Source organism: Hakea prostrata, chromosome 1 (genome assembly GCF_041222555.1).
Source record: "Hakea prostrata isolate BN-2017 chromosome 1, UWA_Hpros_2, whole genome shotgun sequence".
NCBI classification, from domain to species: domain Eukaryota; kingdom Viridiplantae; phylum Streptophyta; class Magnoliopsida; order Proteales; family Proteaceae; genus Hakea; species Hakea prostrata.
The window spans coordinates 19,909,034-19,932,902 of NC_142600.1; the positions used below are offsets into that span (position 1 = coordinate 19,909,034).

Consider the following 23,869-nt stretch of genomic DNA (forward strand, 5'->3'; position numbering starts at 1 on the left):
AGTAGATTCTTTTAAATGGGCATGAATACAGATTTAATATAAGTTTTTGACAACTTTTTGACATCTTATATCATATTCGCATTCCATTAGTAATAAGACGGATTTGGTTACTGTTAAACGGATACGGATGCAAATTTAAAATCGAATTTTGATTATATTTTACACCCCTAGTTATGAATTTAGTAATTGTCTGAATGTGACAAAATAGTGGCCAGTGACCGTACAGACGTTTAAAGATAGTAGGAAACGTTTAAAGGTTTGAATCTAAGACCTCTTAGTCTTACCACTACTATGTTAAAGGGACAATGCAAAACTAGAAATTAAAAAAAAATATTATTTAAATAGAAGAGATGAAACCAAATGCAGAGTCACAATATAAGAGAATGTCAATGCAGATCCTGCTGTTTATTTAGTGAGAAGGATATGAAGGAATCCATACAAGGGCAGCACTTCATCAAAAGAGTATGTAGAAATACACAAGATATCTTTTCTACCCAAAAATAATAGGAGGAAAAAAGGACATACAGGAGATCTGACTTGTGTAAACACGTCATTGGAATCTATCCATATGATACTTAAGAAGCTTTTGATGATCCGACATACAAATTACAACATTGAAAATCCTATGCTCAAAGATATGATATCTTCTTGTTTTGCTGAAAAAGAAATGTTAATCTTTTGATATAGTCATTAAAAAGTAATCCTCAGAAGCTCTTGAACATTTCTATTTTCATAAAACATCTCTAATAGTGTGGCCTTAGGAAAGGTTGTCACTTGCTGCCTTTTGGTCTTAATAAAGTGAAAAACGCTTTCTTGCCAAGAGGTGAGCTTACACAAGGCTAACAGTATGACAATTTCAACTACCACTACCTGTCAAACACTGAAATCTAGAAGCTTGTAAAGGGTGATTAAACCATTTAACGAGCCATTGTAACAGAACATCATCTCTCATCTTTTATGCATTTATATATGTTTACTGTATCCAAATCCTGCGTTCCCTCTCCTCCTCTCCTCAATTCTGCTGTTTTTCTTTGAAGGTCTGCATTCCCTAATTTGTAAAAGGCTCCTCTTCAGGGGTCATATTCCTTTGGAGTCACTGCATCTGTGGTACAAGAAGATAACCCTCAAGTTTAAATCCTACCTTTTAATGTGCAAATGTACAAGTTTTAGGTCAACAATGCAACATAACTTTGGATTCAAAACAAGCAGATGGGTAAGGGTTGGACATGCTGGTAAGCTATCAAATGTATATACCAATCACAAGTTGCTCCCAGCAAGGGGAGGGAATTCTTTCTAAAGGAGAAGGAGAATGTCACATCCTGAGCTCACAAATATACTTATTTTGGTGCTATTATCCTACAGCTAAAAAGATGAACATCGATGAATGGGGAGAAATTAAATCTTATTCTCAAGGTATCAAAGAAGAGAGCTTTAACACTCATAGCAACCAGGAGGACCCATGAGGAGCTGCAGGCTTGAACCTATTGAGGATTTGGTGGCCGGCTATTTGCTGCAGCCACCCTTGATCCCCATTCTAGCAGCTCTTTGCTTGTATCATCCTTGTGAACTATAACCTCTATGAAGCACAATGAGTCTTTTTTCAGCCCAATCGCTGTTTTGATTGCTTCCACAAGCTCCTCTTCACATGTAACCTGCATTTGCAACAACAAAATTCATCAAGTCTTGTTTTGGTAGTTGTTCATCTCTTCCTTCAACATCAACAAGCTAATAAAAAATCTAAGAGCTTTCAAACCTACCTTAGTCGTCCAGCATTTCCCTTCACTGTTGGCAATAGCATCCACAAATGCAGTATAGTTCCAGTTCTTTATCACATTATATGGTCCATCATGGATCTCAACCTCTATAGTGTAACCACTATTATTAATAAGGAAGATGATGCTGTTCTGCCCACAACGCAACATCGTTGACATGTCTTGCGCTGTTACCTGCATATAGAAACCAGCAATAAGAAGTTACATTGCTAAGAAAATCGGAAAGACAGTGGGGGAGAAGGAAGTAGAAAAACATCAATCACCTGGAAACTTCCATCTCCAATGCATGCAATGACTCGCTTATCCTTCGCAGCCTGTGCATATCCTAGTGTTGCTCCAACTGACCATCCAATTGATCCATACTGCATTTGGAATTCGTACCTGAAACAGCCATTTATTTCAGTCTTTTTCACAGGTACAAATGCAGAGCATATTGGCATTCATAGCAGAAGCACCAATCTATTTCAATCAATTCTTAGAGATACAGAACCATATCAAATAATATAAAAGCTTGGTTTTCTTTCTTGCTTACCCGCAACCTCTTGGCAGTTTTAGCTTCTGGCAGTTGAACCAAGAATCCCCAGTCTCGGCAATCACAGCAGTGTCACCTGACAGCATTTCTTGTATATGCTTGAACAGGACATTAACCCTCAGGGGTTCCTGGGGTTCACCTTTGGGAGGAAGCCCTGCAGGGACATAGATACGGCTATAATTCTCGTAGGCAGAGGTATTGCATTTGAGCTTCTTCACAAGGGCCCGCAAGAAGTCCTTCATCAGAACACACCCAAATGCAGGTCCATTGCAGATCACCACTCGTTCAGGCTGAACCATAATCATCTTCTCCTTCTTCAGTAAAAGTGAATAGCCAACTGAGCTGTAATCGTTAAAAATTGGTCCGGCAAAGATGTATGCATCAGCAGATTCAATTATCTCTGCACAGAAAGGAGAGCTCACAGCTCCCCAGTATGTGCCAATGAACCTGGGGTGGTCCTCTGGCACCATTCCTTTCGCTGATGGCATCACTGCGACGGCATAGCCGCAGGCATCTGCAAGCTCTACAAATGCCTCAGTGGCCTTTGCCACACGGAGTTTCGGCCCACCCACCATGACTGGCTTCACGGCCTTGTTCAAGAAATTTGCAGCAGCTTCCACTGCTGCTTCAAGACCCATCTGATTGGACAATCTGAATAAAGCAAATCGATCAAAATCAAAAAAAGATAACTATTACTAATTAGTTAAAGATCGCTAATAAAAAGATCAAGATATTACTTGGGCGACAGGGAGAAGGGGACAGGTTCCCGAGTGAAGGTAGGATGAGGAATCGCCGGCAAATTACAGCTGATGCTGATATAAACAGGTTTGCTTTCTTTCAAAGCCGTCGAGATGGCTGTATCGATCAATTCGTGTGCGTCTTCTAGGTTATTCACCACCGCCTAAGATCATATCATCACAGAATTGAAGCAACTAACCCAAGATTAAATTTTTTTTTCCCTTTTCAATTTGATCAAACAGAAAGAGAACCCAGATGAAGAATCGAAACAAAGAACCAAGGATAACATCGAACGAGGGATACCTGAAAGCAGGTAACAGTCTGGAAGCAGCGAAGCTCTTGGGTGAAATCGGGCAATCCGATGGTGTGGTGAAGGATTCTATTGGTTCCATAATCATTTGAATTAGGTCCACCGACGATGCAAATGACGGGGAGATTCTCACTGTAAGCACCGGCGATGGCGTTGATAACACTGAGCCCACCGACCGTGAAAGTGACGACACACGCACCAACACCACGGCGGCGAGCAAAGCCATCGGCTGCGTATCCAGCGTTGAGCTCGTTACAGGTGCCAACAAGGTTGAGCCCTGGCTCTGCTATAAGGTGATCAAGCAGGGTAAGGTTGAAGTCGCCGGGGACAGAGAAGACGTCGGTGACACCAATCTGGACGAGTCGACGAGCGAGGTGGCGACCCAAAGTAGCCTCCGTGGAGTGAATCGGAATGACCGAGTTTTGGACGGCAGACACGGCGCTGGATGGGATGCTGCCCACGCACTGGCTGGTAGGTTTGTATGAATCGATAGTACCAACCATGGTTTCCATCGATGGTGATCAATCAACACCAAAATCACGATTGAGGATCAGAAGAAGAGAGGGGTTTTACAACAGTTGAGAATGATGTTCTTCTAACTTCTAACTTCTGGGTAGTTATATATATAGGTGGTTTTATGGTTCAGAGAATTAAAACAAGGAATTGAGAAACCCGAGGGTGGCTTTTTGTTGAAAATGGTTTCTGGAAAAATGGGAATGTTGAAACAGTGTCCAGATACAGGAAAGAGGAGTGGATCCTATCCTAAACTCGCCTCTGGATTTCTCCATCGCCGTCGCTTGAGCGATTGACACGTAACACTGCAGTCTTTGATTAATACTGACTATTGAACACTGGTCAATTGCAATTGTGGATCAGTACTATTCTTTATTGGTGAAAGCAATGTAACGTTTAAAAGTATATTGTCTATGGAAGGTAACACCGTAACAGGTTTGATTAATGGGTTCACAATTGTTACCCGTAATTATTGAAGGTTTAGAATTAGAATTTAATTAATAGGTGACTCTAATAAATTTTTGAATTTTATATTCCTTTGGTTGTGTGAATTCTTGAATTCATGAAATCTATGGATTCATCTTTTTACACTAAAAAAATAAATATGTAAATTTATGGATATGAGGTCACCCCCACTATAAAAGCACTAAACATTTAATTCATGATTCCATAAATATTTTTTCAGATGAATCTATAGATTTCATTCAAAAGATTCAAGCTAACCAAATAGTTAATTTTATGAACCATGACTTCATAAATTTGAAATTTATAGATTTGAAATCTCTAGATTTTTGAAATCTCTAAACTCAAGTAACTCAAATTCAGAAATGTATTAGATCTAGTTCTTAATTGGGTTTTATTTCTATATGTTGCAATATTCGATAAAAATTACAGGAAATTGTAGAAGGTGGGAATCGCAGAGAGATGTAAACCCTTGATTAATTGGTGTTTTTCTCTGTACTAAATATTTTTGATTAAAAATTAATGAAGCCTAACACCTCATGATACAAGTGGAAGACTAAAAGTTCAAATTTTTGTACGGATCAACATTGACATTGAGTTTACAATAGGGAGATCCTATTCCTATGGAAATTCCGTAGAAGAGTGAAAAGTACATGATCCAAGTTTCTAATTGATAAGTAAAAATAATATTGACAAGTCGACCGGGTTGAACCATGGTCAACTAGCTTCGATCGATCAAGACCAAAGCAAGAACTAAACCCAAACATTTCTTGAGCGCGAAGGAACCTAACAATTATCGTAAAAATTCAGATCCTGATTAGTTCGGGATAGGCAATCGTGCCTAGAAAGGAACGTGCAATACCTCAAAATTTGGGAAATCAAACCTTATGATCGAACAGTCTTAAATAGGACTTATCGATTAACCCAACGATCGGTGATTAAAGGTAAACCCTATACAAACTAATGATCAATACAAAGGGTAAAAAATTGAGTCATTTCCCTCTATCTTTCAATTAAGTTTTGTAACTAGTTAGAGCTCTACAATGGTGCTCTTATTGATTTAGCCATTGGAGACGGATTCCCGACCTATGAGTCGGCCTGCATTTGACCCTTGTTTAGTAGGATTTGATGGTTGGACAATTTACAGACGCATTACTAACTATAACAAATTTTAATTTTTGATTTCTTATTTATAAGGCGGTAGTTTTTCACCATTTGAAGAAATCCTAATCCTGGTCAAATTGGACTAAGGTTTGACGTCCGAATCCCCTTAGAAACAGGGGCGAAGTCTTGCCTTATATTAATTATATAAAAACTATCCTAAAGATGTAGTCGAGGTACATGAAATCTAGCATGGATGAACCTCAGATCCAAAAAATTAAACCCTAAATGTCCATAATAAACTGACTAGTATAGAAATAGAACACCAAATTGAATAAATTAAATTCAAAAAAATAACATCCACATTGAGTATAAGTTTACAAATAGGTGAACTGACTATCCATTGGTTTCAATATTAGTAATTAAATTTATCCATTCATTTTTCAGTTTCAATCCTTTGGTTGTTTGCTTTTTGAGTTGGGAAAAATTAGGGACTCAAAGTGTTATTTATTTATTTATTTATATTTCTTTTTATACATAAACGGGATTAAAAAACCCAAATCAATTTAATAAGAGCTGGTCAAACGATCCACCTGAAGGAACTCCTCTATACCCGAGGGGGTTCTTTAAAAAAAATGCGAAGGAGACTCCAATGTTGTTGTTTTCTTCGCCATCCAATCGGCAACCATATTTGCTTCTCTATTAGTATGAGCAATGATAATATTTCCATGCAAATCAACCAACTCTCAAATTGCCACAATAATCCTTGTCATCCTTCCTTGATTTTGAGCACTCGGTTTTAAACAATCGATTGATTGTGAAGAGTCAAACTTCACGTGAGCAAGTAGCATATTTTTTTCTACTGTATAGCATATGCCTACACAAATAGCATGGAGTTCAGTTTCAAGAACACTTGTCTTGGGGATTCTATGCACAAAACCTCCCAAGACCCCTTCTAAGCTGCGGAAAACCCCTCAAATTTTATTGAAATCTTCCCTTTGGGGGAGACGCTTGCCTTGTTCTCCCGGCTGCTGGGACCCCTCAAATTTTATTGAAATCCCTTTGCATTCAGCATATACATTGCATTTTAACCACCCTTCCGTTGGTCTTTTCCACTTTGCCTTTCTTCTAACACTTCGTGATAATGATTGTGGATTATTTTGCTAGGTCAAGCTACCTCCACATGTGAATAGTATTCTTTTATGATTTCCACCCCTCCCCTGGTTGAGTGAAGTCTTCTTCATAATTATCATGATTTCTCCAACCCCACAGTAGATATAGTGTGATGACGAAATTGGTTGACCATCTTTTCTATTGTTGTGATAGATTTCCACATATGTTTAGGTAAAGTCAATCACGACGATCACAATTGAAGAAATATCCTTGTTGATTCATTGGGATTAATTGTTTCCATACTCCACTCACATATTGGCAATCTCTAAATACATGTAGATTAGTTTCGGCTTCATGAAGACAGAAGTTACAGAAAAAGTGGTTCATGAGTCCCATTTTCCACTTCCTATTATTAGTTAGCAGCCTGTTCAAACTTAGAACCCACATGAAACAAGAGATTCTTTGTGGCACTTTTAACTTCCAAATGGCCTCCCAATACCTGCTATCAAAAGAAATGTCCACACCAAGACTATTGGAATCTTCTAACTTCCAAATGGCCTCCCAATACCTGCTATTATATGCAGATTTTATTGTAAAACATCCATTCTGTGATGGATTCCATAGCCATACATCATTTCTTCCACCTGTACTTGATGGTGGGCATGCTTCAATTTTAATGCAACAATCAGAACGTAATATATTTTTGAATTTTTCCTTCCTCCAACCTCCATTTTCATCTACATATGATGATAGTTTTTCCTTAATCATTCCATTGGGTATATCATATATAGCTTTTGACTTAAGGTTCTGCCTCACCTCCAGCCAATTATCTTCTCAGAAAAAAGCTGAAGTTCCATTGCTAACATCAACTTTTGTTGTTGCTAAGCACTTTGGGAGCTCCAGTACAAATTGCTTTCTAGATGGGAGAGTCACTCAGACTAGCTTTGAATTTCTCTTTCTTCTGCTGCTTCCATATTTTGCCTGCAAAACTGATTTTTAGATAGTATTATAATTTAAGAACCCCCAAGCAAGTTTCATTCACCTTAACGAGATTTCTAAAGCCCAATCCACCTAACTCTTTTGGTTTGCAGATAGTGTCCTACCCAATGAGATGAGATCGCCTTTTGTTTTGAGTATCACCCTATAAAAAGCCTCTAGCTGATTTTTCAACATCTTGAAGTATTCCTTTTGGTAAGGGTCCTGACTGCATATAGAGTAAACTGAAATAGCTATAATAACTGATTTAGCAAGGGTTATCTCTGCTAGCTAAAAGAAAGTGAATTAATCTTCCTTCTGAACCTTTTCTTATGATTATAGATTTTAGATTATTTTAGCATATTATCTAAAAACAAAGAGGTCAGATTGGTATCAATAGTTTTCATTCAACCAAACTGAGAAGGGGAAGGGGTTGGCAACAGTTCTCGTACACAGTCTCATCGCAATAACTTTCTATTGAGGAGAAAAAAACATGAAGCCAACTAAAATTATGATTTCTTAATATTTTGAATTTAATCTCTCTTAGTTCCAAACCGAAACCAATTTAACCTAATCAAAATCAAGCCAAAATGGCCAATCAACACTCCTAGAAAATGAGATTTGTGAACTTGAGCCTTTAATACTACCACAACGTACCCCCTACCATGGGCGGACCCACTAAGGGGCCGGGGGGCATGGCCTCCTCCGGATTTTTAATTTTATTTTTTATAATTCTTTTAATTTTTTAATTTTTATATTATTTTTCTTTATTTTCTCAATATTTTTTCTTTTCATATGTGAAATATCACTCTTTGGTCCCCTCAATATTGAGAACAATTTTTAAAGATAAAATAATGGGCATAAATGTCATCCCTAGTTAAAAACTAACCTCTCAATCCCTATTTATTCTCCCCTCTCTTCTCTCTCACATCTTTTTTTCCTATTTATTTTCTTTTAAACGTGGGTTAAAGGAAATTTTTGAAAAAAAATCTTATTAGATATTCAAAATGTTATTTCTAATTGGAAACTAACTCATCAATTCTTATTTATTCTCTCATCTCTCCTCTTTTTTCTTATTTATTATCTTCCGTTTCTTTGTTGTTGTTGTTCTTCTTATTATTTTTTGTTATTCTTTATTTAATTTTATATTCTTTGTTTCTTTATTTTTTCTACAAGTTTTGTTATTTGATTTTATATTGTAAATAAGATGTCTATAGTTATTAAGATAACTAACTACCATTGGTTTGCTTCTCTTACCTAAAAAAAATAAATTGGTTTGCATCGGACTTTTTAGGGTTGAAGTCATGTGTATTATTTTTGTACTAATGCTTTAATTTACCTATGTCTTGTTGAAAAAAAATATCATTATCAATAATTTATCTATTTTTGTCAAATATGTGTGGGCCCCACAAAATATATATGAGTCTATTCCTTAATATAATAAAATAATTCATAAGTAGGACTCCCAATGGGTCTTATAAGGGCCCACATAATATGTATGATGAAAAAACATTGGTGCTTCCCCAATTTGGACTTCCATTCTTCAGCCATTCTTTAATATTGAATCTTGGTTCCACCCCCCTACCCCAACTTCACTGCCAACATTGAGAATATTTGTTGGGACTAGCGGTGGCTTAGCGTTGGCTTAACCTTCTCTGTGTTATGGTGATCTATTTTTATCATTTTTTATGTTAATTAATTATTATAACTCCATCAAAACAATTACAAATTTAAGTGTTCCATTTGCAAGTATCTAACAACAATTTAAGTAGCTTGCCTTGACCTCTTATGCTTGCTTAGGGCTTCAGACAGATGAGAGACATGACAAAGACGACAGAGACTAGAGAGATGAGAGAGAGTCGTGAGAGTTGAGAGAGACGAGAGAAATAGAGAGAGTCGAGAGAATTGAGAGAAACGATTTGTAGCTTTTGAAATTAGGATTGTATAATTACATCGCTAACCATTTGAAGCTTCTTGTTGACACAAAATTGTATGCCAAACACCTGGTTCAACACATTTTTTGTTAAACTATCATAATATTTTTAAACTAGCTCACCATACATGATTTTGACGACTTCTAAACCAAATTGAGCTAATGACACAGTATTAGTGTGCCAGAATCATTGTCATAAAACCCCTAATACTACTGCAAACCCCTACCACCAGCTTCACTGTCAATATTGAGAATATTTGTCTGGCCTAACCTTCGGTGTGTCACAGCAATCTATTTTATCATTTTTATGTTAATTAATTATTATAACTCCATCCAAGCAATCTATTTTATCATTTTTATGTTAATTAATTATTATAACTCCATCCAAACAATCACAAATTTAAATGTTCAATCTGCTAGTATCTAACAACAATTTAAAGTGCAAACACATTATTTGTAACAACGGTAGAAGCTCATCAACTAGAGCTCGGATCAATTGATATTATATAGTTATATGAAGGTTCGATACAGGCAAAATATAATCAAAGATAAAAATAAAACATAATTATTAAAAAAATAAAAAAAATAAATCACTCTATTAATACAAGAAGTGATTTGTATTGATATGTTGAATTAAAAGGTGATTGATACTCTATTTGCTACTGTGCATTGTCGATTGATTACGTGTGGAAAAAAGAGAGGACATTAACAGTTTTCTCATACATCAAACTAAGATATATCCCTGAAATCTTTTTCAGTTTTCATGTTCATCTCTTTACGTTTATCATGAACCTACCTAGTGTAGTGTAGGGGAGTATTGTTTCTTTCTCAAAAGTACCAAAAAATATTCTAAAAGAGAATGTCAAAGAAATGGAGGAGCCAACAGTAAAGCAATTAAAAAAAGGCAGGAGTGGGTGGAAGAGATTGATCCGTCAAACATCTACAAAGCTAAATTTAACTTCATTCCTTAACTTCTAAGAAATTTTTGATTCGGTTTCCGGTTCGGGTCCAAGTCCAGATCCGAGTCCAATCTCACTATCAAGCAACAAACTACCACCATTCCCTAATCTGTCAAAGTAACTGCGAACCTCTTCTGCAATCATACGGCGCATGAGTGTCATCAAACACGATCTCTCCTTCTCCTTCTCTATTTCTTCCTCTTCTCCTCCATATTGAAGTTGGAGACCCTTCACCCTAACCGCCTCCGCCACCTTTACATGCAGCGTCGGCGTAGCCAAGGAAGGCCGCTCTGTCTCTCCTGGCAGCGACAACGTCAACGACGTTTCTGGCTCCCTCGGTCTTTCACTATTGCTGATGTTGCCGTTATCATAGCGACGATGATGATGATGATTATTATTATTATTGTTCTCAGGCGTGAGCTGAAGACGTAAGCGCTTCCTTGGAGTATCAGAATCCGATTCAGGATCAGACGAGGTGGATGAATTTTCGGCGCCAAACCGGCGGCGAAGGGTGGAATTCCAATGGTTTTTAATGGCATTATCAGTACGACCGGGGAGAAGACGAGAAATGGTAGCCCATTTGTTGCCATGTGTAGCGTGGGCTTGAAGGATGATGGCGTCCTCCGCCTGTGTGAAGGAACGGTGTTGAACCAACGGACTTAGCTGGTTACACCACCTTAATCTACATGATTTCCCTGATCTTCCAGGTATGCTTGAGCTTATCAGGGACCAGTTCCTCGGTCCGTGTTGCTCCACCAATTTCGTTAGCTTCGCGTCTTCTTCAGGACTCCATGACCCTTTGATCCGATGAATTCCGACGTCGCTCATGATACCTACTACCATCGATTTTCTTTTATCTTCACAATTAAGATGGATATCTTCAATCTTCAAGAACAGAAATCTATGAGCCTAATATCTGTGAATACAAAAAAAGAAGAAGTTCAAAAGATGATTTTATACGTGAGGAGCTCAACCGTTTGCTGCAGGGAGAGGGGGCAGTTGGCGTGAACCGTAAACCGCTCACCAGAAAAACCACTCCTCCTGTAAACCGTGTGCTCTTCTGACTGTTATGTTCATATATATCTTTCTTTCCTTTCCTTTCCTTCTTTTCTCTCTCTCTCCGCTTTGACTTCTAACTCTTAACTTTGGTTGCCCACCTATGCACGAGACGTGGAAGGCGCGAGATATGAGAGTCCTTTTCAGTCGTAACCTGTAACTGATTTTATAACTGATTTTATAATGGCAGTTTCGTTTCAATCTATATCTCTATCTCTAAAGTTCCGATATTCTCCAACACTATATGGTCCCACAATATTAGATTCATCGGACGGCCATAAATAATTTTCATCATTAACTGGCATGGTTCTACTTCTACCAAAAAACTGTATTGTTGGTTGTAACGGTTGTCAAGTGTAAAACTGCTGTGAAACGATAAAAGAGTGTGAGAGAGAAGGGGGAGATATTGAAGGCTTCCAGTCTCAAGTTTCTAACTAACGAGGCCCACGACGGTTGAGTCGGTTAGGTAAGGAGTAATAATGTCATCGTAACGGCGTGTAGGCGTTAGGGATGCGGCAGGTACTGCGATGGCAGAAATGGGCCGGTATCTTGGGCTCACGCAGAATGTTTCATCAAAAAATAAAAACCGTCTTCTTGTATGGGCCAGGGCCCAGGCTCACCTATTCCTTGAGAGAACAAATCATAGTTCGGTTTAATCTCGCATTGGTCCGGTGATCCGGCCATGAATACTAACCATCGCAACCGACCGGGTTTCCATGTCATAATGCTAGTGTGGCAGGAAGTAGGTTGAGACTAATTCTTTCTCTCAGCTACGCAGTTTCCTTCTCTCAAAGTGTGAATCAACAAAATGTAATCAAATTCTTTCTTCATCACATGAATGTCTTCTATAATATGCAGGATTCTCCATGGCTCTGCTTTCTCTTTGTGATTGATGAGGTGAATGATTGTTGCATTATCTCCTTCAAATATCACCTTTCTAAATTTGCTGGAAATTGCTATTTGTAAGGCTTTTTTTCATTGCAGCTGCCTTGGCTTGAAGAGCATTGAAGTTCCCACTTGGAGAAGCAAAACAGAGAATGAATTTCCCAATATGATCTTGGGCAACTCCTCCAATACCTGCTTGATAACTGCCGTTCGTTTTTTTCATTGATGAACCATCCATGTTGAATTTGATAAAGTCTCTTGGAGGGGCTTATCCAGTGAATGTTTTTTTTCTCAAATCTTCTCCTCTAATCACAGTTGCAGATGAATGGTGTGATTCAAAAGTCAATGAGAGAGCCAGCCACCAAGCTTGTTTTGGATTCTTGTATGGTTGCTGCATTATTGAAAGAAGACCATAAACTCCAAATATTATTAAGTGAAGGGACAGAGTTTGACCTTCAATCGTGTGATTTTTTGCTGATGCAATCCATTTGGATATTTGCTCAACTATATCTGCAGAATGGTTCCACCAACAGATTCTAAATTGACTCCACACCTGCTTTGCTTTGTTACTAAAGAGTCTGTATGTAGAGGCCACAGTGAATTCTCCTGAAGTAGTTTGGTCCCATATGATCTTATCATTCTTCTTTGTTGAAGGAAGAGGGATGTTCAGAATAATTTGAGCCATATCAGGGCTCCACCAGTGGTTAACTTTGTCTTCAAACCATGATGAGGTTTCATGGTTTATGAAAGAAGCTACTCGGTTAGGAGCATCAAAAGGTAGGGGATTAAGGGCAGGTTTGGGATTGTTCTTTATTACACCCGATCTCTCTTGACCATTCATATATTTTTTTTAACCCTAATTTTGGCCCCAATCTATGTGAGCCAGAATGGGGCCTAAGTTGGCTTTGAGGTGTCAGATTAGAGCAGGTTTGGGATTATTGTTTATTACACCAGATCTCTCTTGACCATTCATATTTTTTTTAACCCTAATTTTAGCCCCAATCTCAAAAGAATATGAACATGCAAATAGACTAAGAAAGGAATCATTACGGAATATTTACTTTTTTTTTTGGGGGTGTGGGGGGAGGGGAAGAGGGGGTAAATGCTAGAATATTACTTGGTTTTAAGGTTAATGCTATTTAAGCTTGTACCTCGTTCTAGGTTTGAACAATTAATTTTTCATAGCTGATTTACTAGGGCCAAGGCTAGGGTCGAGAACAAGCCAATCAGGGACAAAGACAACAACATGACCAACTCATCTTAGCTTGGTCTAATTAGGAACAATCAGCGTGGATTAGGACTTGGCTTGGCCCGGTAGGGTTTTTTGTCAAGCTTAAGGTTAGAATGTGCTTAACAAAGAACATTCAAGGCTAAGATGGGGTTCTGAAAAGCTTGGCCCAATTTGTCCTTGTTGTAACCCTACTTAATAAGACTATAACTACAAACAAATTGAAATTGAGACATGGAAAATACTTTCTTTGAGGTATTGAGATGCCTACTACGTGTTAGGTATAATGCATCATAAGCTCCAAGATCAAATAACCCCAAACCACTATGGTGCACCCCTAGTAGCAATTATTAAAGATGTCTCGGGGTGTGTCAATTGATAAAAATGGAAAGACAAAGGAGTGAAAAAGAGAGGATATCTTTAAAGAGTCCAAAACTAGAGTATTAAAGGAATCACAAGGGCTTTTGAAATTAGAACAAGATCACCTATTTGGTGGCCACTTCTTCATTCAACTCAGAATATCCCACTTGAGTTGGCTTGATTTGATTTGATTTGCGTTGCATAAAAACAATGCTTAAACCCTAGTAAGTAAGCAAATGTTGCACTTTCAGTTCAAATTCCCTTGGGCCAATGGCGAAGCTTCACCTATATTAATAATATAAAAACTCTATTGAAAATGTAATCGAGATGAACCTCAGATCCAAAAAGAAAAAAAAAAAAAAAAAAAAAAAAAAAAAAAACACCATGTTGCACTTTCTATAAATAAAGAACACTTCAAGTTCATTTTTCTGATGTGAAGCTAATTAAAGCTTTTCACAAACCAAAAACAATAAATCAAGCCCAGTCTTTATCCATTGCCCTGAAATTGATAGTTGGCCATAGACTCATGGAATTTGATTTATGGAGACCTAAAGATAGAGATGCGCCCAATTGAATTATACAACAGTCACAATTATTCAGCTGCAAGTTTCATGAAAAATTCACCGACACCATTATAAGAGGCCTAGCTACCCTTCTGTACGTGAGATCTTCTAGATAAAGCAGCCATGGCGGAAAGAAGATATTCCAGAGTTCAGCATCCTTAGAAATCCACTGCGGCTAGGTCTAGCTAATTTCTCATGGGCTTCACTCTTCCAGCCTTCGTTCTTATCATTATTATTGTGTTCATGAATTAATTAGTATTCATGAATTTGGTAGGCCTTCGTTATCATCGATTCATCATTGTCACGCATGCTATGAATTATGATATTCCCTGTATTAATTAGTCCATCGAACTGTTTGACAGTCACGCTCACACAGTCACACGACGTTGAGGTGAAAGATTTCTATCTGATAGATGATTGCTACCTTAAAAGTCAAATTCTTCCATAGATTCTCCACTGTAAATCCAAGCCTTTTATAGTACATTAAGGCCTTATATTCCATGGCAGTGAGTGAACATTACTTGGGCCCTCTTCAATTCACAAATCTGAGCTTCTTGCACCTACTTGTTGTGCAATGAATGAAAAATTATAATCTACCTGCTATATGATCCTTCCTGGTTGGGGCGAAACCCTATTGTTTGTTTATTTAATTTGTTTGATCATTTGTGTCTGGTCAGAGCCTTGCCAGTAATAGTATTCTCGACAAACTCTTTATGTGTCTTCAATCATCAAGATAACAACAACAATCATAAGCTGGAGCAGTAACAGCAGATAACCTTGATCTCATGAAACAACCCAAACTAGGAATCGATCGAAATCAAAGGAGAAGCTAGTGGTTTAAAGGTTTTAACTTAGCGCGTCTGAGAGTGAGAAATCAAACCAGAAGTAACATATGAAAAAAGATCAACCTGAGGACCGGAGTAATAGGATGGTAATTAACATCATCTTCTGCTCTTGTTTGCACGAGCATTCATCAGTGTTGCAAAAAATCACCGAAATCGAACATTGGATGGGGTCCAGTCATGGACCGGTTGATTGGACCGGTCGATCGCCCCATCCCCCACCCCTTTTCCAGTTACGGGACAGAATCAGAATTTCAGGTTTTAAAACCCTTTTTTATGTTTTAACTCACCTCTAAATGCATTTTCTAATGCTAAAGTGGGGCTGGGTAAAAGGAGAAACCAAGGAGAAACCAAGGAGAAGAGTAGATTCCATCCAACCAAAGGTGCTTTGTAAAGATGTCAATTTCTTCTCTATTTTTGCTCCATTGAAACTTAAGCTTGGATTAAGAGTTTTCTTCAAGAGCTTGAAGGTGGGAGGGTGTTTTCAAGGAGGTTTGAGAGTTGGTGTGACCGGTTGAGGTATGACATTGTATTATTCTCAATTCTTGTACGATTTTAAATATTAAAATAGTAGATTCCCACCCCCATGGATGTAGCTAATTTCAAACATTTCGGGTTTTGGTTTGTTGTTATTTGTTTTGTGATTGTACTTCATCAATTTATTTGCACATGATCCCTGGATTTCTTTTTTATTTGGGTGATTTGTTAAATAACCCGAATCCTTGGATTGGTCCTTGGCTTCTACACCTACTTCCTACCAAAAGAGACTAGTATTTTTATGACTTGGAAACCTGGTTGGTTCAAGAGGTTGCGGGTAAGCTAAAAAGAAAACCAATCAAGCTCTTATGTTGATTTGGTTCTGTATTTGTAAGAATTGATTGGAATAGACCGGTGCTTCAGGTATGAATCCCAATATGTCTACATTTATGCTGCGAAACAAATTGAAATACATGGCTGTTTCAAGTATGAAGTCCATGTGTGTTATGAATGTAATTTGTTAGTCTCTCAACTCTATAAGGAGACTAGCAGAGTGGGGGAGTCATATTAGAATTTAACTTCTTATATAACTTTTACTCTTTTCTATTTAAAGATAATGAAACCTCACCCCAGAAGTAAGTCGATTGGGGTTTTCTTGTCATGGATGTAGGCTTCATAATGAATGTCGAACCACATTAATTTTTGGGTTCTTGTATGTGAATGTTTATCTTAAATTTAACATGGTATTAGAGCAAGTTCGGTGGATTGTCGTCAAAGATGTGCGAAGATCTAAAAAAGAGAGAAAACTATTTTATTGCAAAAACACAAGAACAAGAAGACCCAAAAACTCAATTCCATTTTTGGTCAAAACCCCTCTTGGAACTCACTAGAAATTCTCTTTTTCTCACCCCATTTACATCTCCCAAGGCCCTCTTAATGATACCAAACATTAATCCATGTTTGACATTAAGTGGGACCCACCAAGTTCAAATTAGAACCCAAAAGATAAAGGTGAACCCAACAGTAGGTAGAAAGTATGTTGGCATTTTCTTTTATGGAAGAAAAACTCATATATTTAATAACTTTATCCAAAGGTGTTTGGTAACGCCTCTAGAAGCCCTCGGAAGCTTGGATGTTTTCCGCAAACAGAATGTTGCTCTGAACGGTCAATATATGTTCCCCTTTAAAATCACACAATGGAGTCAAGTAGGAAGGTGATGAACACATAGAGACTAAGCCAAGATGATGTGGTAGACTGGTCGTCTAGTGTTTGTTCACACTTCAAAGCTCACACATTCAAGTTCTTCGGTCCTAAGTTAGAAGCGTAAAGCCAAGAAAGCAAAGGGGGCTAGATCACCTCACCGTCAAAGGGAGAATAGTGTGCTACAATGACACTTTCCCATCCCACAATAGTGGTGTGGTTCACTTGTAAATATTGGGGAAATATCAGAGGAAAAAAAATCTTCAGGTCCCATGTCGGCCCCACCCACAATTGTGTAGACCTGTAAAGGGATCGGATTTGCCTTTGATACACCACTATCCAAATCCAAATCCGAAAAGCAAAACCGCTATCCAAATTCAATCTGATTCCTAGTAGAAATTTATAGAATGTATACAAATTCGAATCCGGAACTTTATCGGATGTCCAATAATTATCCAATTCGATAAACTATTGATTTCTTATTGTTGACCTTTTTTTTTTTTTTCTTTTGGATTTCGGCTTTCTGATTCCTGGTTTTCTGGTTAGCAATTGCTAGTTTCCGAATTTGATTATCAACCCTTTTTAGATGAAAAACTTTACTCTAATTGGATTACTTTTTAACCAAATATTATCCAATCTGATAAGTAATTATTCGAATCCGAATCCGAATCCGGTTGTTAATCGGACATATAGGGATTTTTTTGGTAAGAAAAATTATGGATTCGAACACCTTAAATAAATTTGATGTGAATTTTGATTTTCCATTTATAGGTCTACTACTATGTGATTCAAAAGCATCAGGGAAATCTTGTGGATGCAAAAAATTCCTGTTGGGAGACTCACCTACCACAGCCAGGTGTGCGACCCGGGTCGAACACCGGATTAGTCAGGGCAAAGCTTGGAAACCAGGGTTGGCAACCAAAAAAAAAAAAAAAAGCATCAGGGAAATACATTTTTCTCCCCCGATGGGGAGTTGATCCGAACTCAAAGCAAATGTACATTTACTAGGGCCATAGGGGGGTACGACATCTTGGTGCCCTTGCTACCAAAAAAGACCTTGCGTCATTCCAATGCCTTAATCGTCTAGCCGCGGTTGAGATCGAAACCTAGTCGAAATTTAGATCTTGACCTCTCATTGCACTTATGTGGTTTAAAACAACGAGCAGTCGAGATCCAAATCTCAATCAAGTTTAAATTTCGACCATTGGCTGAACATGCATAGGATTGAAGCAATTTGGTACCAAAAAAAGGCAAAATGACATCTTGGTGCCCCTACGACCTACATACGATGGATGAGGGGCATGGGAGCATCATTGCTATGCGGGAGTATCATCTTTTTCTGTGATGGTTAAAAAAGCTGCGTTGAAATACACCAAGCCCATACTAGGGTTTCCTAAGATGCGATTTCCAATCAATGCTACCAAAAACTGAGTCAGGATCATCTCCCCGTTGGGCGAGCACAGATTGCTCCACCATATTGCAGTGGAGCCCACAGGTGAAATTCATGATTTTTTTTTTCAAAATGTTTTATTATTTTTCACCTGTGAACCCCATTGCAATATGTGGTTGTAAAGCCGTTGGGGAGATGATCCGGACTCCACTAGGGTTTACTGACGGAGAGGGTCTTGGAAGTTGGAAGTTGGAAGTTGGAATCCGTATCGTATCGAATCAATTATATCCGTAATACGAATTGGTTTCTATCTTATCTGATCAAAACTTCCATTTTGTTTACAACTTCATGGAAAACTGTCTTGAGGGATCCGGAGATTAGGAACAACCTACAACCTGTGGATAGTCAAAAAAATGTCGATTTCCTACCTGCAGAAAACCCTTTTGATTCTCCTTCTTTTCCCATTCAGCCAATGCAAACCATTATTATTATCTAAAATGTTGAAACTTTTAGGGTTTTATGATTTTATCTACTCGAGCTCTCACTTCACGATGCTTTAGGTTCTACCATTCAACTTTCTTTCTTGCGTTCACTCCAGCGCCAATACGTTGGACATCTAATCTGTCGATTAAAGAGTCAAATCCGATCACCTCTGGGTTTTGGTATTACTATTTAGGATACGAAATCGTACGGAAGAAATCTTCATTCGATTCTTTCAGTAAACGGTGTTCTTTCTGATGAGTGATCACCACACAAGATGCACCACCCCATGTCGAATCTCCCGTGAATTTAATATCCCCAGTAATGATAAGAGTACCATTTCTAAACAGAATACGATTTCTGCCATGCATTCATTATTTCAAATTTTGACAGCTTCCATATATATACCCTAGATCGTGCCAGGGTAACAAGATTTATTAGCCTGAGCTCTGGGGAAAGGCAAGAATTATAAATGCCCAGAATAATTTCGTTTCTCATTGATTTCAATAATAATGTGAGGGAACAACATTTCTGCGTTTGATATTGGCTTGCTCACTAATAATTAAGGGTGAGGTACAGGGAGAAAAAAATCCTCTGCTGTGCACATCTCTACGTGGAAGTGGAAGATTCTTAATAAATGGTTCAGATTAGAAATTCAGTTTTAAGTGAAATTAACCCACCTTGTGACCCGTTTTAACAAAAAAATAACCCGACCGGATGTTGCCCAAGATTGTCCCATCGTTCCTGCGACTCCATCTTCTTCGCACTACTCCATCTCTTCCAAAGGTCGAAGATGGTGAAGTCACCGCTGGAGATGGGTTTGGAATCGTCATGATGGGAACCGTGGAAGAAGCGGAGAGTAGATTGATTCCACTATTAATTAGGGCTTCATCTCGATCAAATTCAAACAACGATGAGATCAAATAAATCCTTGTTGTTAAATAAATCTCTGCTACTTCCGATGTTCTTCATTCTTCTTGTTGGCTTCCTACTATTTGAGACATACTGAAAGGGAAAAACGTAAAAAAAATTAATAAATAAATAAATCCCGCAGGATAAGAAATAAATAGCAGAGGAAACCAGAAATCTTAAAGTTAGGAAGAAGATATGATAAATGAATTCACACCAACCAAAGGTGGAAAATCAATAACACACCACACAGGTGGAAGAAACGAAGGAAATCCCTCTCCAGAATATCATGAAAATTCAAGTGCATCCAAGTGTGGCAATCAGAGAACGCTTTCCATACATTAAATTGAGTCTCGATCCTCTGTTTTCAATTTCAATTTCTTCTCACTTTCTCTCAATTTCCATACATGAACCACCCAGCATTGAGCGTCTGCTCTTCTGATGGACAGGGTCGACGTTGAAGGCTCTAACACATTGTCCAGAATTTGATCGAGATCAGAAGCCCTAATTAATAGTGGAATCAATCTACTCTGTCTACCATCCGCTTCTTCCACGGTTCCCATCGTGACGATTCCAAACCCATCTCTAGCGGTGAATTCACTATCTTCGACCATTGGAAGAGATGGAAGAACAAAGGGAAGAAGATGGAGTCGCAGGAACGAAGGGACAATCTTGGGCAACATCCGGGTCGGGTTATTTTTTTGTTAAAATGGGTCACAAGGTGGGTCAATTTCACTTAAAACTGAATTTCTAATCTGAATCGTTTATTAGGAACCTTCAACGTGTCAATTTGTGGTGCCGCTTTGCTGTGCACAGCAGAGAGAGATGTGCACAGCAGAGGATTTTTTCCCGTGGTACAAAGGGGCGGAACCAGGATTCAATAGTGGGGGTGGGGGGCGGGAACCAGGATTCAATAGTGGGGCGTCTTTGTGGTGCCGCGGGGGGCGGGTTTCGGGTCAGGGTGACTGAATTTTCGGGGGGGGGATTTTTGGTGGGGCCCATATGTATTTGACAAAAATAGAAAATTATTAATAATGGTAATTTTTTCAACAAGAAAAGAAAAACATAGGAGAAGAAAGGAAGCAGGATGTTTAAATGTTTAATGTTTTATAAAAAGTTATATTTTGGAAATCCGTGAAAGTTAAAAGACTTAAAATCACATTTCTTTCCTTTTTTGTCTTTATATAGCATTAAATAAAAGTAAAATGGTAAAAGTCAAATACATTAAAATACCTGTCAAATCAAACATTAATTACCTGATGTCTCCTTCTCTCCCTTGTTTTACACTTTTACGTTTGCAAAATGTCGAGCGACATGTCGCTCGACTCGTCGTGTCGCCACAGTCCGACACGGCGACATTAACCGACATATCGAACTTTGAGAATATATAGGAAGAAAAGATGTGAGAGAGAAGAGAGAGGAGAATTAATTGGAATTGAGGAGTTAGTTTCCATTAGAAATGGAATTTTGAATATTTAATGAAATTTTTGAAAATTTTTTTTCCTTTAACCCACGTTTATAGAAGGAGAATAAATAGGAAGAAAAGATGTGAGAGAGAAGTGAGGGGAGAAGCTTTGACCCACATTTTTTTTTAATGAAAAAGGATATTAATACCAAATGATTGACACCCTTACTAATAATATAAGGAAAAATGATATTAATACCAATACAAGACTTTGGATAGGTGGGGGACCGTTTGCAGTAGAATTAATATGAATAGAAGAGGGTGGATGTTAGAAGAGTAGTTGTCCACAAGCATTTGATAAGACTATACCCACAAGTAGATTTGGTGTAGAATAGATATCCATGGAGGAGGCTGGATGTTGGAAGAGCTGTTTCATCTATTTTGATCGCTAAATTTTTTTAATTTTTTTTTGCCTCTAACCCACGTTGAACCTGAGTGGCATGTGGGCTCAAGATTTTGACCTTGAGAGTAGCTCAAGACCAAGGGCTAGCCTGGTGTCACACCCCACCCGCCGGTTTCGGTTACCCGTCCGACAACTCGTGGGAGCGATCCGTCACGGGATCCACGGTTCTAGTCAATCAGTAATAATAAATGCAAGTAAAGATAATTATGAGCAAGAAATGTTCAATAATTAAATGAAAGAATTACAGGAGTCCAAATATTCCAATAAAATAATCAATGAAAGAATAAATAATCAAAATGTTAATGAGTTCAGCGGAAGCAATTCAAAAGGTTTAAATAAGTTTCTTTCTGGTTTCTTTTTCTAAAGCTAAAAACTTAGACTCAAGTTTATCAAGATGAGGGGTTTTTCAATTCTCCTCCATACGGTGAGCAAATGCATATAAAGGAAAAAGGGAAAAGGAAAAGAAAAGGAAAAAGGAACAGGAAAAGGATAAAGGAAAAGGAAAATGAAAGGAAAGTTTGGAATGTGTGATGTTATATGATTTTGATGTGATAATTGATGCATAATGAATTGCTTGACTTACTTACATGGTTGTCTTTATTGCTTACTGGGCCGCAAAGCTCATTATTGAAAATGTTGACAGGTACTCAGATTCATGATAAAGGCAAGATGTTGCCACCTGTCAATGCCTTTAAAGTTGAAGATGTAATCTCATGTTCCTTTCGTCACGTTTGATGTTTGTATAACTGGACTGTGCAAATATATATTCTTTTGCCGGGAAAAATGTTTTGTCTAGCATTTTATTTTTATTGATTATAAAGAGGTGTTAATGAAGAGGAGCTGTCACGTGCCCTAGTGGAATGTACATGATGTGGGCCCCACCAAGCCTGTGAAAACTGGGGTCGTGACAACCTGTCTCCTCCGGCCATCAATGGGTGCTATAAGAGCATTCCATGCACTCGCAGGAGCTCCTCCACAGGCTAGCTCACTAATAATATGAGAATAAAGGATATTAATACCAATACCAATACAATACTCTGGATAGGTGGGGGCCCTTTTGCAGTAGAATTAGTATGAATAGAAGAGTGTGGACGTTAGAAGAGTAGTTGTTCCACAAGCATTTGATAAGACTTCAACCACAAGCAGATTTGGGGTAGAATAGATATCCATAGAGTAGGTTGGATGTTGGAAGAGTTGTTTCATGTATTTTGATTGTTAATTTTTTATTTTTTTGCTCCAACCCACGCTGAACTTAAGTGGGGCTTGGGCTCAATATTTTGACCTTAGGGCAAGCTTGGAATTAGTGTTTATTACACCCGGCCCTTCTTGACCATCATAATTTTTTTGCCCTAAATTTGTCCTTGATCTCAAACGAACACAAAATCAATTGAGAAAGCAATCATTGCTAGAATTTAACTTTCTTTTAGGGTTAATGTTATTTAAATTTGTATATTTTTTTTCTAGGTAAAAAATTTTATATCAAATTTACTAGGACTTCAGCCAAGGTCAAGAATAAGGCTAATCAAGGACAAGGATAGTGGCATGGCCAACTCATCTTAACTTGGTCCATTCATGAACTATTAGGATGGGATAGGGCTTGGCTTGACCTGTTAGGGTTCTATGTCAAGGTTAAGGCAAGAATAAACTTAGCTAAGAACATTAATGGCCGGGATGGAGTTTTGAAAAACCCAACCCAACTTGTCACTGTTGCAGCCCTACTTTATAAGACTACAACCACAAACAAATTGAAATTGAGACATGTAGATGATACTATCTTTAAGGTATTGAGACGCTTGGCTATGTGCAATTAGGTGTAATGCATCATAAGCTCCAAGACCAAATAACCCCAAACCACTATGGTGCACCCCCCCCTCCACCCGGCATAGTAATTAATTACTATGGTTGTCTCAAGCATGTTCACTGCTAAAAATGGAAGACAAATGAGCAAAGCAGAGAGGAGGAAGGAAGACAAAATCTCTATTAAGTCCCATAAGTAGAGTTTAAAAGGAATCCCAAGGGTTGTAGATGCTATGGTAAGGGTCAACTCCCTATGTGAATCAGATACCTATCTAGGTATTTGGCTTCTCTTTAAAGGAAATATCCCAATCAGTGTCCAATGAGTTATAGGATTTAACCACGTGTAATGTTTTAATCCAAGAGTACTCATTAGGAGAGCTTCTCCAAGGAGAGGAAAAAGAGTCC

The 23,869-nt window shown here is 38.0% G+C and overlaps 2 protein-coding genes across 2 annotated transcripts; both read right to left on the bottom strand.

Moving 5' to 3' along the window:
• Window positions 1-530: 530 nt before the first annotated feature.
• Window positions 531-4,191, bottom strand: LOC149028140 (pyruvate decarboxylase 1-like). Its single transcript, XM_089168805.1, has 7 exons — window positions 3,346-4,191; window positions 3,042-3,205; window positions 2,305-2,955; window positions 2,036-2,153; window positions 1,758-1,946; window positions 1,482-1,652; window positions 531-1,102 (listed from the first exon to the last, which is right to left on the bottom strand). Exons 1-6 carry the CDS (start codon window positions 3,862-3,864, stop codon window positions 1,482-1,484), a joined length of 1,812 nt encoding a protein of 603 aa, XP_089024931.1. The 5' UTR covers window positions 3,865-4,191; the 3' UTR covers window positions 531-1,102.
• A 6,232-nt stretch (window positions 4,192-10,423) lies between these two features.
• LOC149028141 (uncharacterized) lies at window positions 10,424-11,377 on the bottom strand. Its single transcript, XM_089147700.1, has one exon. It carries the CDS (start codon window positions 11,249-11,251, stop codon window positions 10,424-10,426), a length of 828 nt encoding a protein of 275 aa, XP_089003826.1. The 5' UTR covers window positions 11,252-11,377.
• Window positions 11,378-23,869: the final 12,492 nt, after the last annotated feature.

Bases quoted from the DNA above. Each gene is read 5' to 3' on its own strand.
- LOC149028140 (XM_089168805.1), bottom strand. From the start codon at position 3,864: ATGGAAACCATGGTTGGTACTATCGATTCATACAAACCTACCAGCCAG. The intron at 1,947-2,035 runs GTGATTGATGTT...TTCTATATGCAG, and splicing joins TTGGAGATGGAAGTTTCCAG to GTAACAGCGCAAGACATGTC. The intron at 1,653-1,757 runs GTAGGTTTGAAA...TTGCAAATGCAG, and splicing joins GGAAATGCTGGACGACTAAG to GTTACATGTGAAGAGGAGCT.
- LOC149028141 (XM_089147700.1), bottom strand. From the start codon at position 11,251: ATGGTAGTAGGTATCATGAGCGACGTCGGAATTCATCGGATCAAAGGG.